This window comes from Haliotis rubra, unplaced genomic scaffold, assembly GCF_003918875.1.
Source record: "Haliotis rubra isolate DU_JTF1 unplaced genomic scaffold, ASM391887v1 Scf939, whole genome shotgun sequence".
Classification (NCBI taxonomy): Eukaryota; Metazoa; Mollusca; class Gastropoda; order Lepetellida; family Haliotidae; genus Haliotis; species Haliotis rubra.
In genome coordinates, this window is record NW_025767678.1 from 289,584 (window position 1) to 305,153 (window position 15,570).

At 39.7% G+C, this 15,570-nt stretch overlaps 1 protein-coding gene across 2 annotated transcripts in view; it reads left to right on the forward strand.

Annotated features, from left to right (window-relative positions):
• The window catches only part of LOC124264701 (E3 ubiquitin-protein ligase TRIM71-like), a 40,562-nt gene extending 25,802 nt beyond the window's left edge, over positions 1 to 14,760 (forward strand). Inside the window, exons 2-3 of one of the 2 annotated variants that reach the window (XM_046699465.1) lie at positions 9,289 to 9,580; positions 12,817 to 14,760. In XM_046699465.1, the coding sequence (XP_046555421.1) occupies positions 9,289 to 9,580; positions 12,817 to 14,516 (1,992 nt within the window). In that variant the 3' untranslated portion in view covers positions 14,517 to 14,760. The remainder of the gene's footprint in view (positions 1 to 9,288; positions 9,581 to 12,816) is intronic. The other variant, XM_046699466.1, reaches the window with a different exon arrangement.
• Positions 14,761 to 15,570: the final 810 nt, after the last annotated feature.

A 15,570-nucleotide genomic window follows, 5' to 3' on the forward strand; every position in this document is an offset into this window, starting at 1 on the left:
TGCCCACAGCTCGGATACATTAAACATGAGCACAGGTCAGATATGTTAAAGTTAAACACATTGAACACCATCGAAGCAAAACAGGATCGGTAATTTCTGAGAGGAAATGATAACCCCTCGTAGAGGTCCACCGTGCTGAACGCCAATGTTGAACCTTCGTAGGCGGTGTAATGTTCAGCGCTGCATACTCCTACCACAACGTTCGTCAGTATCAGCCAGTTTAGAGCCAGTTTTAATACATGTAACGTGGACCAGGCGACTGCGGGGAGGAGCTTATCTGTTCTCCCGTCCGAATGGGGTCCGGCCAGTAATCTATAACACTTGAAACGAGTGTTAAACCACGACAAATATATAGTTAGTGGTACAATAAAAAATTTGACATATCAAGACATTTTGAAATATGACACACTCGAGTAAACTTCAACCTGTGTACAATCCACTGTTGACTATAACAACATTAGTGACTGATTCCTGCGTGCCGCATGACAACTTGAATCAAATATGTTTTGTAGAATGACTGTAACAAGGCATCAATGAGTACAAATAAAATGGAGTTTAAACCATGGACCTTTTCTGTAGTCGTATAATAGTATATGAATTTACAACATTCAGTTAATGCTTTGCAGTTGAGAACACAAAAACGAACAACACCGATAAATATGGGATGGACTGAGAGTATACATTGAAACACGGATAAGAATATTTCCTAACAAGTAATATTGAGAGAAAATCCACCGTAGAATTATGTAATATAAATAACTTCCATCTATCCGTAATGTATGAGACATCAATTCCGAATACAGGTTTTGTCTCTATTGAAAAGTTATACAATATTGTCGTAACTGATGTTTGGGCTGATTTCGTCTTCTGCCCAATGCGTTTCCACGGTGACAGTCCACCATAAGATAACGGTTGAATACGTCATCTGCACAAATACACTTTGCTGCGACCGTTATCTCTGGGATATTGCGGGGAAACAAAAGTTTTCAACTGCTAATAGGATAACCGTGTTCTGCCGTCTGATTTAAGGGGCCGGTTGTAATACCATAATGTTGTACCCATAAAAAACACTTGCCATAGTTGGAAGAAATTGTTTTAATTGAAACGCTTTTCACCAACTGATAGCACTTTTCCCAGAAATATATAAAGATTGAGTTGGGGTTTGAATTACCAAATTGGGGCTATCAAACAGCAAGTAATATGTAAAGAAAACTCGTTGAATACGAAAGTTAGTCAAAGCATTTGCAGCTGATAACGTGAGGTCACGGGGCAGAGATAAAACTGTGACAGAATAATCTCATGACAAGCAAAAGAATTCGTCAAATGTAAAACTAAAGACGTAACCGGTCGATTGAACTTTTTTACTATGCGAAGAAGTAAAATAAACACCAGAAATACTGTCGATATGATGAGGAAAACATCCATTGAAATAGTTGATTTAATTAAAGACATAAAAGATGGCTGGGGATAGTTCGGAGGGGTGGTTGTGTGGTATGCTTTCCTGTCTGTCAAACCATTAGTAGGGGAACCTGCTGTAAGTAACGTTAATGCAGAAAATAAGCGTCGAACCCTCAACCATAAATACAGGACTATTATTAATAAAAAGAGGGACAAACCTGCGCCAAAACTAGCCGTTAAATGATATGGGTTGTTTACGGACCCGTCCAAAGCAGAGGATGGAAGGGAATCCATCCAACTATCTTCCATTAAATTATTCGAAATCACTTGGGTCTTTTTCATACGTTGGGAAATAAGGCGTAAATCAACCTTTTTCCGAATGTTATCGAAAACTTTATCATCGATTAATAAATGTGGAATTTTGAAAGCTGAATCTGCCAAAAGAGGCTGTAAATTTTCGAAAGCTTTCAGTGCGGATGAATTGAAAAATTCCGATAAGAGTAGAAGATTGGGTGTGTATAATTTTGAAGTTGTTGACTTTTTCTCACAGTTATGAATTCTCATGTCTATGTCGAATTCATCCAGTTTCAACGCACAGTGGCAAGGAATTTTAAATATACAAATCTGACAAGCAGGGCGCTTCTCAATGCGACCCTTGCAAGTTAATATAAGAGTTTTGATGCCACTGAGAAGAACAAGGCCTGGTTCGATTTCGAGAGCCATCGAACGAAGCCCGTTTAATTTAAATTTAACATCACACAAGGATTTAATTCCTGGTGCGTCCTGATTAAACAGTGCAAGTGTGCAGGTGAGAACAGTATTTGGCTTAGGGCTAAGAAAAGTTGGACAATGTTTTTCGTGTTCACCAAAGCACGTTTGAAAATCCCTAGTAGAAAATTCAATATACTGATCTTTCGTTTCCGAAACCGTCACATAATCAGGTAAATTCATAACCTGAGTGAACTTGACTGATTAATTGGTAAGCCAAATGAATTAATTCGATATACATCGAGGAGAGTTGAATGAGTCTGAATAGGAACAATGAGCGAAATTAAAATTGAATCTCCAGTTCTGGAACAATGAACAGTGCGTTCCCGATAATAATAGCCTGGATCCTTATGAGCAACGTGAAACAACGGATATTCTGTGTTGAGACGTTTTTGAATCATATGTAGAGCTTTCTTTACTTCCGTGACTGGGAGCAAAGATGGACTCAAACGCTGGTTAACTAATTGCTGTATTCCCAGATACATTTCATCAATTTCCTGTCGAATAGTCGTTAAAAATGTCAGACGATCTAGCAGAATTTTCAGAGAAATGAAAATACTCTTTTCTACATCCTGTACCTGTTCGGCGACCTGAGAAATATCCCTATGATTCGTTTCAATACCCGTTAGAGCGGAGGAAATACGGTCATTGGTTTTAGCTATAAATGACGACATCTGACGAACTTGCACTTGTACAACACGAGAAGTATTAGTTACATGCAACGATAATTGTTTGACATACTGCGCCAGTCTTTCTACATCTTCGACTGTAGCAGTACCAAAAAGTGAACGACTAATGGATCCGATAAATGGAAGAATTGCCCGTTTCGTGCGTGAATCCTTTTTAAAAGTGTTAATATGCGGAATTAGTATTTTAATGTCCTTACTGACATTCGTCCAATACACGAGCAATTCTTGTTCCGCTTTCTTTATGTATCCATCTATAGCATTCACAGAATAACAATGTAACGCGTGCGTTTTACAAAACTGTTGGTAATCTGGTCTATTACCCATTTCAGACAATTCTGGTAATTTATACTGGAATACATGGTTCCATTTATTCTGTGAAATGTCGATACGTGACGTATGGATAAATACAACTCCCCATGGAAGTCGTAATTCTGTATGGACAGAATTAACTTGATTCTGGATGCTGACAAGCGCCATCAGCGTGAACAAGACCCAAACTGGTCGAAGGAGACTCCTGGATTCTAAAATTCAAAGAACGCGATACTGAACATAAATATAAGCTTGAAATTAAATCATATAAATCATGAATATCTGTTGGATAAGTTTACACGCATTAATCACTGTAAAACCGCATTCATGTGGCATCTTCTCCTGTAAATGTAAACTCACTGTATTAAATATATAATTATGATAACAATTGTCACATGTAGGTAATGGTAGTTTCACACTAATATGCGTGCGAATAAACAACATTCAACAATAGTAGTAAATTCTGATCAACCTGTTCCATCAGAAGATTTCTCATCACGGAACATATTTGTATCGGTACAGTATAACCATTGAACACTGAATTCTTTTGACTGCCCTTCGAGTCATGTACTTGCAGTTTATTGAACATCATCGTATCTCACTGAACATCAGCGCCTTACACAGTATTTCAATGAACATCACTGTAGTTGTAAGTATCTCGTATCACCATGTGACGCCCGATTGTCAGATCCCTTAGATCGTAGTTCATTTCTTTTTCTCGTATATACACGCATGGCGAGACGCTTTGTAATGGTCCGCGAAATATGTACAACGTCCCTTATGGACAGCGCGACCTGTAACCTTCCCGTAGAAGTAGTATGAATATGCACAACCTGACCCAAACATTTTGGTCAGTAACCGGGGAATGTATTCTTCAATTAGTAGTACGACATGTGACCCAAACGTTCGCAGCGTTTGGTCACTAACCCGTGAATATGAATATATTCTTCAATATCAACCAACATGTGACTGTATGTAGTCGAAGTATTCTGAATATGCACAACTGGACATTTGACAATACACATTTCAACATGTATGCACGATTCTACATCCTTGTAACCTTGTGACAATTGAATCATGTAACATCGTAAAGAATGATCTATAGCATGGGCTAGCACCATGCGTATAGCATCATATAGTTAAAGCCCTGAAATAAAACACATGCAAACATCAATGTGTGGGTGATCAGTCCTCAGCATGATATTTGCAGTCCTGTAACTAAAAAGGAAACTAATCATAACAATTTGTCCGAAACAATATTTCACATATTTTGTTAAAAGTTTTAACGCTTTCGTATCTTGTTAAGCGACTTCAATATCATGTAATCATATATCTCCTTCTGGGAATTTTGTATTCATAATTATCTGTAACCTCATGTACTGTGCTGGTATCCAAGTGAATCCTGTAGTAATTCTTTCCTCTGAATACCTGTATTCTACGCGCTCGTATTCAATTGCTATAGAAAGTATTCCTGTGAATCTCAGGTGATTTTATGCCTGTCCGATGTTAACGGCTGAGCAGTGGGGGTTATCATGTCTGTATCCGTATCAGATTTGTGTAGTTTATTAATTTGATTGTACCGAACGACAACTGGAAATGTGTTAGTTGGCCTTTGTCTGTGGTTGACAAACCGTCTAAACCGTGTAGCATGGCCAGGAACTTTCAGTCGTTTACGATTGTCATAACGTGGTCGTTTGCACGTACACGGTGGCAATTGATTGGACTCGTCATATTGTCTGCGTGTTTTTGAGTAATCTCCTGTCGGGACAGCGGTTACTCTAAGTGAGCTGTCATCATACAAATCTGATGACAAATCTGTTGCAATTGGAATCGATATCTGGTTGTAGTTATCCGACTGGGGAAGACCATTGTGTGAATTCGGTGAACATTCTGGCTACGGAAAGCTTGAAAGAATCTCTGTGGGATGCCAGTGTTTGCCTGGTCGATACTGAACTGTAAAACCTAGGCAATTTTCCATTTTTGATGGTGGAGCAATTGTAACATTTGGCCGCGAGCGAGCAGGAATGTGTTCTGACTTCGTGGGGACTGATTGTTTACCAGCAACAGGTGGTAATAAAGTACCATTCGCCCTCATTGCAACAACTGTTGAACCATTTTGAATAGCCAAAGTATAAGATTGAAAATTCATGACAGCCTCTTGACGTATAAAAAAATCTAAGCCTAAAATCATGGTGAACTCAAAATTTGCAACCACTAGAAAACATTGTTCTGTTTGAAAATCACCAATAGTGATGGGAAGTACAACTTGTCCTAATACTGGCACTATATTTTGACTTATCCCTTGAATAGATGGCACATCTGACTTTTGAATAGGAAACTTTAGATTTAGGCTGGTTGTAACGAGGAGAATTACAAGCTTGTGGTTTCAAATAAGTATGGTCGAACGTTTGTTCAGTACAATGGGAAAACTTCCTGCGTGGTCTTGACTGTAATTGCTATCTGCTCGTTGGGTTACCTGACTGGTACCTAGCCCTGCACTCGTTGAAAATGTCCTATCTTGTGACAAAAATGGCACTGAATATTTCGTGCAGGACAGAAATGAGAATGAGAAAAATCATACTCACCACCGCATCTGTAACACTGCCTTCCAGGGGCCATGTTGTGTCCTTGATTGGGGTCTGTCCATTGAGGAGTGGGCTGCCACGGTCGATCTGTATACCTGGATTGTCTGGGGAACTGGGGACCTTGATTCAGTCGGGACTCATAAGTATTGATCGTTGACGATACCGGAGCGAGTTTGCCGGAAGTTCAGCAATCTGTCCTCTCAGCGTATCTATTGCAAGCATAACGTCCGTACTGTCTTCACACTGAGGGATGACCGATCTAGCCAGTCGCGCAAATGAAACTGCCTCGTTAAGCACAGTTGGTTGTTTCATTAACACGTGTCGCCTAGTATTGTCATCCAGTCCCCTAACGAAGGCGTCCATTAAGTCTGCATCTGTTTTTCCTAACATGCTAGCCGTCTTGGTCAAGTCCGCCAAATAAGTATCCATAGTTTCCGTAGGGAATAACTTTCGATCCACAAAAGTTTCTAAAAGGGCCCAACGTTCAGTGGGATGGACATACTTGTCCTTGAACAATTTCTCAATTTCATCAAAACGGAGAATTTCTGCCTGTGCCGATTCTATCAGATCTCTGAACCATAGATACGCCGCGTCCTTCAAAAATAGTGGGAAAACTTCAATTTTCTGTGCATCCGTCCACTTTTTAAAATTACCAAAATGAACAAAACGGTCAAGTCACTCAGCAGCATGAGACGTGTCTCTACCTGTGAACTGTTCTGGCATTAAAGTGGAGTCACCCATATTGAAGTCAGGGGCAGAATACGAACTACTGACAGATGATGACAAATCCAAAGAGGACAGATCAGGGAGACCGGCCTGGTGCTGAAGTTCGTTACTGAAAAGTGACAAGTCTAAATCCTCCCGAGAAAGAGATAGAGAGAGGTCTCGAGGAGCAGATAGAGGATGAAACGGTGGTTGTGTTATGCCAAGTCGGACTGGATTAGTAAAAATGTTAGAAGTGATGGGACGAGATTGGACCGGACTGTCATATGACGTAGATGTATCTGAATCATTTCCACGAGGCATTACAAACATTCCAAATATCCCGAGGGAAAACTGCAGATAACATATCCCAGTCGCAAACAGGGAACCTACCGTCAAACGTCAACACAAGGGAATAAAAGGGTAGGAACGACCATAAGAAAAACAGCGAAAGGGATCGTCTTAAACATTTTGTTCAAGAAGAACCCGCAATCTCCACCATGTCGTAACTGGCGTTTGGGTGTTAGTAAACCCTACCCCAGTTACCTATTGATTATGGTCGTTCCACATTGTCAGGGGAGATTTAAGCTCCAGCTCTGCACTCGCTTGGTCCATGGGGAATGCTCAGCCAAGGAGTGAGGGGTCGGACGACCGTGACTCCTAACTAACTACATCACATTCATGTACTGGCTTACATACATTCAAGGATAAACGCAACACCAAGTTCTATACTCACATAGGTTTACTGTCTCTCAGTCCATATCTCTCAAAGTACAACTCCAACACAAGACAGAGCAGGCTCGTATCCTACGGGGAACTTGGTAAAGTGGATTGGCTTCTGAAATGTTGAGCTAGTACTCTCCGCTCTCTCTCTGCGCCCAAACATGTCTTTTTAAATGAGACCAGCCTGACCTTATCTTGATCACATATTTCAACATATTGTTTTGATTCGTTAATAACTGTATCTGTCCTTTCACTCATGTGTATTATAATTAGAGGGGTCTCGGACAGCACCGTTCAGTGACTCCCCTTTTCACTGATTTGCTACTTCCGTCTCCGCCCTTCAAGTCATGTATTTCGTAACCTTCCTCTTACGACCTTGTCGTGTCCTTGCCTCAAGAAAGTTTTAGCCAAGTTCATATCTCAGTGTTTATCTTTCTCTTATTCCCGACTTTCTGTCTCTATTATGTGTTTAACCGTTCTTAGTCATGAGCCAAAGGTTATCAGTTCTGAGTCATATTGGTAATCGAAATACGGAATCTGCTGTAATTCTCATACTGCTTTAGGGATGCATTTTCACCTTATAACAGTACCCATTTCAAGCTGGGTGAACTGGGCCCCCAATTCATGTAGTCACAGTATTTTGTCCAATGATGCTGCACGTTACTATACCCGCAACTTGGTGTCTGTATGTGTTCGTGTGTCCACCATCTGGTCACCTGTCATCGGATGATATTTCTATATCAACATAAGAATGATGTAAATCACATGACGTATTACTATGACAACTCTTGTCTTTTTGTACCCTCATAAGGTCATGTGTTATGCAGTATAGTTTCTTTATCTTTAACCACATGTGAACAATGTGTGGAGCCCATTTCTGGCGTCCCCCGCCCTGATATTGCTGGAAAATTGCTAAAAGCGGCGTAAGAATACACTAAACTCAATCAATCAATCAATCAATCTTTACCTTTAACAGGAAATTGTTTAATCCAGTTTTACTTATTTACTACAAAAAGAGGCGTAACTTTATCAGTGACCACATCCTCTTCACACTGTTTATGAAATTCATGTCACGTGGAATTTGAGGATTACTTCTCACAAGTTACTTACTTACCAAGTTCTGACTGTTTTTGTCAGGTGTTGTTACAGAAACAAAGAGAAACAAAAGTAAACATAAATCATCAAGTAAATTGATTGGTTGTTCAGACGTTCAAACAAACAGATAACTAGACACACTTGATTCAGTGAGGTCAGGGACTCATCAACATTGGTTCCCCGTCAACACCTAGCAGCCGGGACATACGTCTGCTAGGACATATACTCAGAGATAACTTTGAAGATGACTAAATACAGTTACTCAAACATTTCAACCTACATAGACTTGGTTGTCGTCTCTGTTCCATTATTTTCAGGTCATCTTAGGTTAAACGTCTTTTCAATAAATGATGTGGTACAGGATAACGATATGGTTGGATTATCCATTGATGAGGTCTTACCAACCAGAGTATGGGTCACGTGAGAGGCTTATCTATTGATGACGTCACGTGTTGGCGATTAAGTAATCATTAATCAAACTCATCATTTTAAATAGGCCATACATGCGAGTATAGACATAACTTGGTAATCCGTGTGAGAAGTAATCACCTAACTCCAAGTTATTTCAAGAATTTCATGAACAATGTGATGATGATGTGGTAACTGATAAAGTTGCGTGTTTTTTGTACTAAATCAGTAAAACTGGTTTAAACTAGTTCTTGTAAAGGTAAAGAACCCCTTGGGAGCAAGGGTAAAACCATATGTGTCACGTGTGCTTCACAAGATACTGACTGCAGGTGACCTTGTCCTTTGAGGCTTGAGTTTTCCCCATATATCTTACAGTGAATATGAAAAAATGGACTATGTATAATGTCTGATTCACTCAGTGATTATACATAACCACTGAAATTGTCAGGGATTATACATAATCCCTGAGAAATAGACTAGAATTGTAGATATTCATCTGCGACGCTTGTCATCTGTGGAAACACTGGTATATTTACAAATTTGAAATAAACACTTGCTATTGTTTAGATATTATCATTATCATGGATTACATCTGCATCTTCTGTTTGCAGATGGCGACGTCTCAGAAACTGCAGGAACATTTCCTCACATGCACCATATGTACAGAGGTGTTTGACAATCCATGCACCCTTGTCTGTTATCACACATTCTGTCGGAAATGTGTCGTCAACTACACCAAAACCAAACCAGAAGCCATCAGTGCCAAGTCTCTTCAGTGTCCTTTCTGCCGCAAAATGACGAAAGTGAGTTCCCCTGAGAGACCAATAGATGAGTGGGCGGATGACGTCAAACCGAGCTTTGTCATCCAGGGACTCCTGGACTCTTTTGGCCCCGGATGTAAAGGTAAGGATCAATGGTAAACTGGTACTGCAATGCACGATGGTCTATTGGATGTGTCTTGCACCACACTCAAAAGAAAGGAAGGATAAACACGTGTAAAATCTGTTAAATATTCGTCTGTGGTCGTCGTATAAAGTTTGTAGCCGTGCCATGTTCGACTCTTAACCGAAGGCAACACACTCCCTTACTCAATGTGAAAATGACTGATCTAAATCTACATGTAATTGCAAATACATTCATTATTTACTTATACAAATTTCAATTTGTACCCCCACAATACTCATGAATGTAGTGGTCCTGCATAGCTGTTTTCCAAATATCTTGGTTGAAGTTAAAATGTAGCGTATTTAGGGTTCAAGTGATACCTCATTTTTCATTATTTCAAACTAGTCATTCAAGTTCCCGAAATCTGAAGTCAGTCTTGCAGATATCTTTGGACCCGGTTTTGTGTAAATATCTCTTCATCCAATGATCCAATCGATCTCAAACTGGGCAAGTGGATGTTTTGTCAGACAACCTAATCACATTGTAAATCACCGATTTTATGCTTTTGTATTAAAGAATCTGTCTATGTAACTGTCAACAAAATAAAAAGCAGAACGCAGACTGCTTGCAGAGGGAGGGAGCCAATGACCTGTAACAGCGGCAGTGTTGGGTCATAAAGGTAAATGCACGTGCAGTTCATGATAGTTACCTGTGCACTGCACAGTGATAGACCGTTTGGATCATTCACATTGACTACTTCAAGCTGTCACCATGAAAGCTTATTCAGATGATGCTAAACGTTTAATTAGAAATGTGTTGAATTTTTGTAAAAAAAAAGAGAGCAAACGTAGCAAACCGATTTATAAGGTGTCGGATTATATGAAACGTACAACTTTTGCTCTTGGCATGAAAAAGAACATCGTGCTAAAAATTGTGAAAAATAAACCAACAACCAATAAACAAAACCTTGTACAAAAAAGTAGGCATCCAAAGTTAGATTCTTTTGACATCAGGGTCATCAGAGATGTCATTCGCCGGCTATTTTGCTAGAAATGAAGACCTGTCCACAAGAAAGTTAAAACACATCCTTGCAGAGGATCACGACATTAATGTTTTTAGGTTTATGCTAAGCAAACTACTGCTCAAATTTGGATACAAGTACAAGAAGGTAGCAAACCTGAAACTTGTAATGTGTGAGAGATGTGATATTGTGAAAATAAGGTGTAACTATCTGAGAGAAATTAAGCAGGCAAGAGAGGATGGGTTCGAACCCATATATCTGGATGCGACCTAGGTCAATGGAAATCATACTGCTGCCAGACAGTGGCTACCCACTGATCCCAATGATGGTAGGAAAATACCAACAGGCAAAGGTGAACGTTTAATCGTTCTTCATGCTGGTTCCCACCGTGGATTCCTACCTGGGTGTGATCTGGTATTTCGGTCAAAGAGCACAGATGGTTGGGACTATCATACAGAAATGCACTCAACGGTTTTCACACAGTATGTTGAGGAACAATTGTGGCCAGCTCTGCCTTACAAAAGTCTTGTTGTCATGGACAATGCTCCCTATCACAGTATTCGAGATCCAAACAATAGGTGCCCAACTTCCAATACAAAGAAGTCAGATATGCAGCAATGGCTAACAAATAACAATATACAATTTTCAATTAAGGCCACTAAACCAGAGTTGTACTCTTTGATTAAACCTAACAAACCTCCACCCACATATAACATTGACAACATGCTACGCCAACATGGCCATAAGGTCTTGAGATTACCACCGTACCACTGTGATCTCAACCCAATCGAACTTATCTGGGGAGACCTTAAAAGTACAGTGACCCGGAAAATTCAATCATTCAAGTTGAATGATGTCAAGCACATTGTCCACACTGCTATATGTGACATTGATATTGCACGCTGGAATGCATGTGTTGAAAATGTCAAGAAGGTGGAGAAAGAGTACTGGCTCAAAGATGGCTTGAAGGAGTAAACAGTTAATCCAGTTGTCATTTATCTGGACACTGATGAATCCTATGTGGAAGAATGGAGTGAACGTAATGAAGTTTAATTCTGTTATTATATTAAGAGATAATAATAGTATCCAGCCAGATATGCTCAAAGAAATATAACTTCTTTTAACAATGACAGCACTGACTAATTCCAACGACTTAAAGTGTAACATGAAACACTCATTTCACATAAAATTATCATGAAAATATAAATATTAACTATCTATATGCTTTAAGCTATTAGAAATGCATTGCTTAATTTGGAATGTGAACCACATCAAAACATAACACTTTTGTCTTCATTCTATCTTTTCTTCAATGAGTGTGCATGATTGTGTGTTCTTGTGTCCGAGGGAACGGGGTTTTAACAGTTGTTGAGTTCTAACCATAGGTGGTCCGAATAATGATTTAGTGTAAATGTACTTTCTGTGTTCTTTAAATGCATTACCATTTAGGTACTGCATAAACAAAATATGACATTAACATTACAAATTCAAAGATTTTAACCTACAGAATAATTCTCACTAATGGGTTTTGTGGTTAATGTTGAACAACTCAGAGAAACAAACTCCGTATGATAGTTAACAGTTGGCACCCACCTTACCCTATTCATGACCTGTGACACCTCTTCATACCTGTCACGTGCATAGCTGACCTACATTGACACACGTTGAACTTTATGACCCAACACTGCCGCTATTACAGGTCATTGGCTCCCTCCCTCTGCAAGCAGTCTGCGTTCTGCTTTTTATTTTGTTGACAGTTACATAGACAGATTCTTTAATACAAATGCATAAAATCGGTGATTTACAATGTGATTAGGTTGTCTGACAAAACATCCACTTGCCCAGTTTGAGATCGATTGGGTCATTGGATGAAGAGATATTTACAAAAAACCGGGTCCACATGCATTTCATGCCAACTATAGCTTACACTAAAATTACTAGTAACAACAATTCATAAACCACCAAAAATTGTGCAATAATGTATACAGATAGAGTGAGTGAGTTTGGTTTTATGCCGCCTTTGGCAATATTACAGCAATATCACGGCGGGGAAACCAGAAATAGGTATCACACATTGTGCCCATCTGGGAAATCGAACCTGTTTTTTCGGCGTGACGATCGAACGCTTTGACTACAAGGCTAGCCTACCGCCCTTAAATAGCTAGACGTGAGAACAAACACTCGATGATACGATGCTGAATGCTTTTAATTCAACCTTGTTTTTTATGTCCAGATACAAAGAACTGCACGTGCTGTCATCGCGAAGGGGAGACAACTCCAGCGACTGTGTGGTGCTCGGTATGCGATGACGCCTTGTGTGATGTATGTGCTAGGGCACACAGTCGCATCTCATCCACTCGTCATCACGATACAACTGCCCTGACTAGTGAGGCCATTATCCCCAGGAAACGAAACATCAAGTGTAAAGAACACAAGGATGAAAACATCAAATTCCTGTGCAAAGATTGCAAGAAAGTCACCTGTCACACCTGTTGTGTTATCTATCACAGGAAATGTGAGTCAGTTGTCACACTGGAGTCGGAATTACCTGCATTAAAGTCTCAGCTGTTGAATAAGAAGGAAACTATTTCGAAGAAGCAAATCCAAATGGAAGCAAAAGTTGATGCTGTTAAAGTGAACGTGGTTTCTGAAAAAGATCGATATGCAAGAATGGAACATGACATCAAGTCTTTTGGTAACAACGCGAGAGAGAAGATAACTCTTATGGAAAATAAACTTCTAAATGAACTGAAAGAGGTTTCCGAAAAGCACATTGAACAACTGACAGCCGACCTAAAGTCGGTTGAAATATCAGTACAGATGTACCGACAACAGACTGAGCTGATAGACCAGATTCTACAATCCGAGTGTGACATGGACGTGTATGAGATGTATCAGGGATGTGAGGCCGGTGATATGGATGCTATCGAAGACGAAGACGTCAAGAAGAGGGGTAGAATAGCCAGGATCATGTTCAAACAGAACGAAGACATGCTGAGTAGAGCTCTGGACGATCTACAGCTGGGGGAGATAGATGTCCAGTATGACGGTATGGTGAACTTGGAGGCAACACCTGTATCTCAAGACACCAGTAACATGCTGGACCTGAAGGCTGCTCCTGTGTTACAGGACACCATTAGCGTTAAGGTAGCAGGAGATCAGATTAATGTATACCCTGCTGACGTAACAGTGTTGCCGGTGAATGGTTTAGACACAGTGGTTGTAACAGACTGCAACAACAACAGTGTGAAGTCCTTCTACACCAAGATTAAACAGCGACATCACAGCAAGCTCCAACTGGGAAGTAGACCGTGGGGTATATCAAGGCTGAAACACAACCAGGTGGCTGTCACTGTGATGCATAGGAGACAGATTGTAACAGTTGAAGTGAACCCTGACCTGGTGCTGCTGTCAACCATCACAACCAGCAAACAGTACTGGGGTATAACGTCTCTGACACCATCAACACTAGCAGCAGGTTCTGAAAGATGCGTGGATATTCTGGACATGAGAGGAAACGTCATAAAGTCGATGAACGCTGTAGGTAGCGGAAAGGAAATTATACATACTCCTGGGTTTCTTTGTACAACAAGAACAGGAAACATCCTTGTGTCGGATAGCGGTTCGAAGCGTGTCCTGTGCCTGACAGCTGATGGGGACGTTGTGTTCACCTACCCTACACCAGGACGCACAACACTGGGATATCCACATGGTATCACAAGTACCAGCACTGGTGACATCCTGGTTACTGACTTCAATCAACACAATGTTGTTCATCTTACTGAGTCAGGACAGTTTCTCAGAAACATACTCACTGCAGATGGTGGTGTCTCGTTACCGCGCGGTGTTTGTGTAGATGGACGTGGTCGTGTTTATGTTTGTAATTACCGTTCAGGTGAAATCAAAGTATTCAGTTTCAGTAACACAGTATAGACCTTTGATTCTTTCTCAAGTGATCATTGCATCTGTAAATATTACAATTAACTACATTTACAACGACCTCCTGACTGCAGATTGACTGAACTGGTGTTGACAAATCATCACATGTAATGTACTTTGTGTCTGAGTATATCTAATATATAGTGTGAATGAGTATTTCTGACTGTATAGTGTGAATGAGTATATCTCATGTATTGTGTGACTAAGTATATCTATCTAATATACTGTGTCTGAGTATATCTAATGTACAGTGTGTCTGAGTATATCTAATATACTGTGTGTCTGAGTATATCTAGTATACTGTGTGTCTGAGTATATCTAATATACCGTGTGTCTGAGTATATCTAGTATACTGTGTGACTAAGTATATCTAATATACTGTGTGTCTGAGTATATCTAAAGTACAGTGTGACTGAGTATATCTAATGTACAGTGTGACTGAGTATATCTAATGTACAGTGTCTGAGTATATCTAATATACTGTATGGCTGTGTATATCTAATGTACAGTGTGACTGAGTATATCCAATGTACAGTGTGTCTGAGTATATTTAATGTACAGTGTGACTGAGTATATCTAATATGCTGTATGGCTGAGTATATCTAATGTACAGTGTGACTGAGTATATCTAATGTACAGTGTGTCTGAGTATATCTAAGGTACAGTGTGACTGAGTATATCTAATGTACTGTGTGTCTGAGTATATCTAATGTACAGTGTGACTGAGTATATCTAATGTACAGTGTGTCTGAGTATATCTAATGTACTGTGTGACTGAGTATATCTAATGTACAGTGTGACTGAGTATATCTAATGTACAGTGTTGCTGAGTATATCTAATGTACAGTATGACTTAGTATATCTAATGTACAGTGTGACTGAGTATATCTAATGTACAGTGTGACTGAGTATATCTAGTATACTGTCTGACTGAGTATATATAATGTACAGTGTGACTGTGTATATCTAATGTACAGTGTGACTGAGTATATCTAATGTACAGTGTGACTGAGTATATCTAATGTACAGTGTGACTGAGTATATCTAA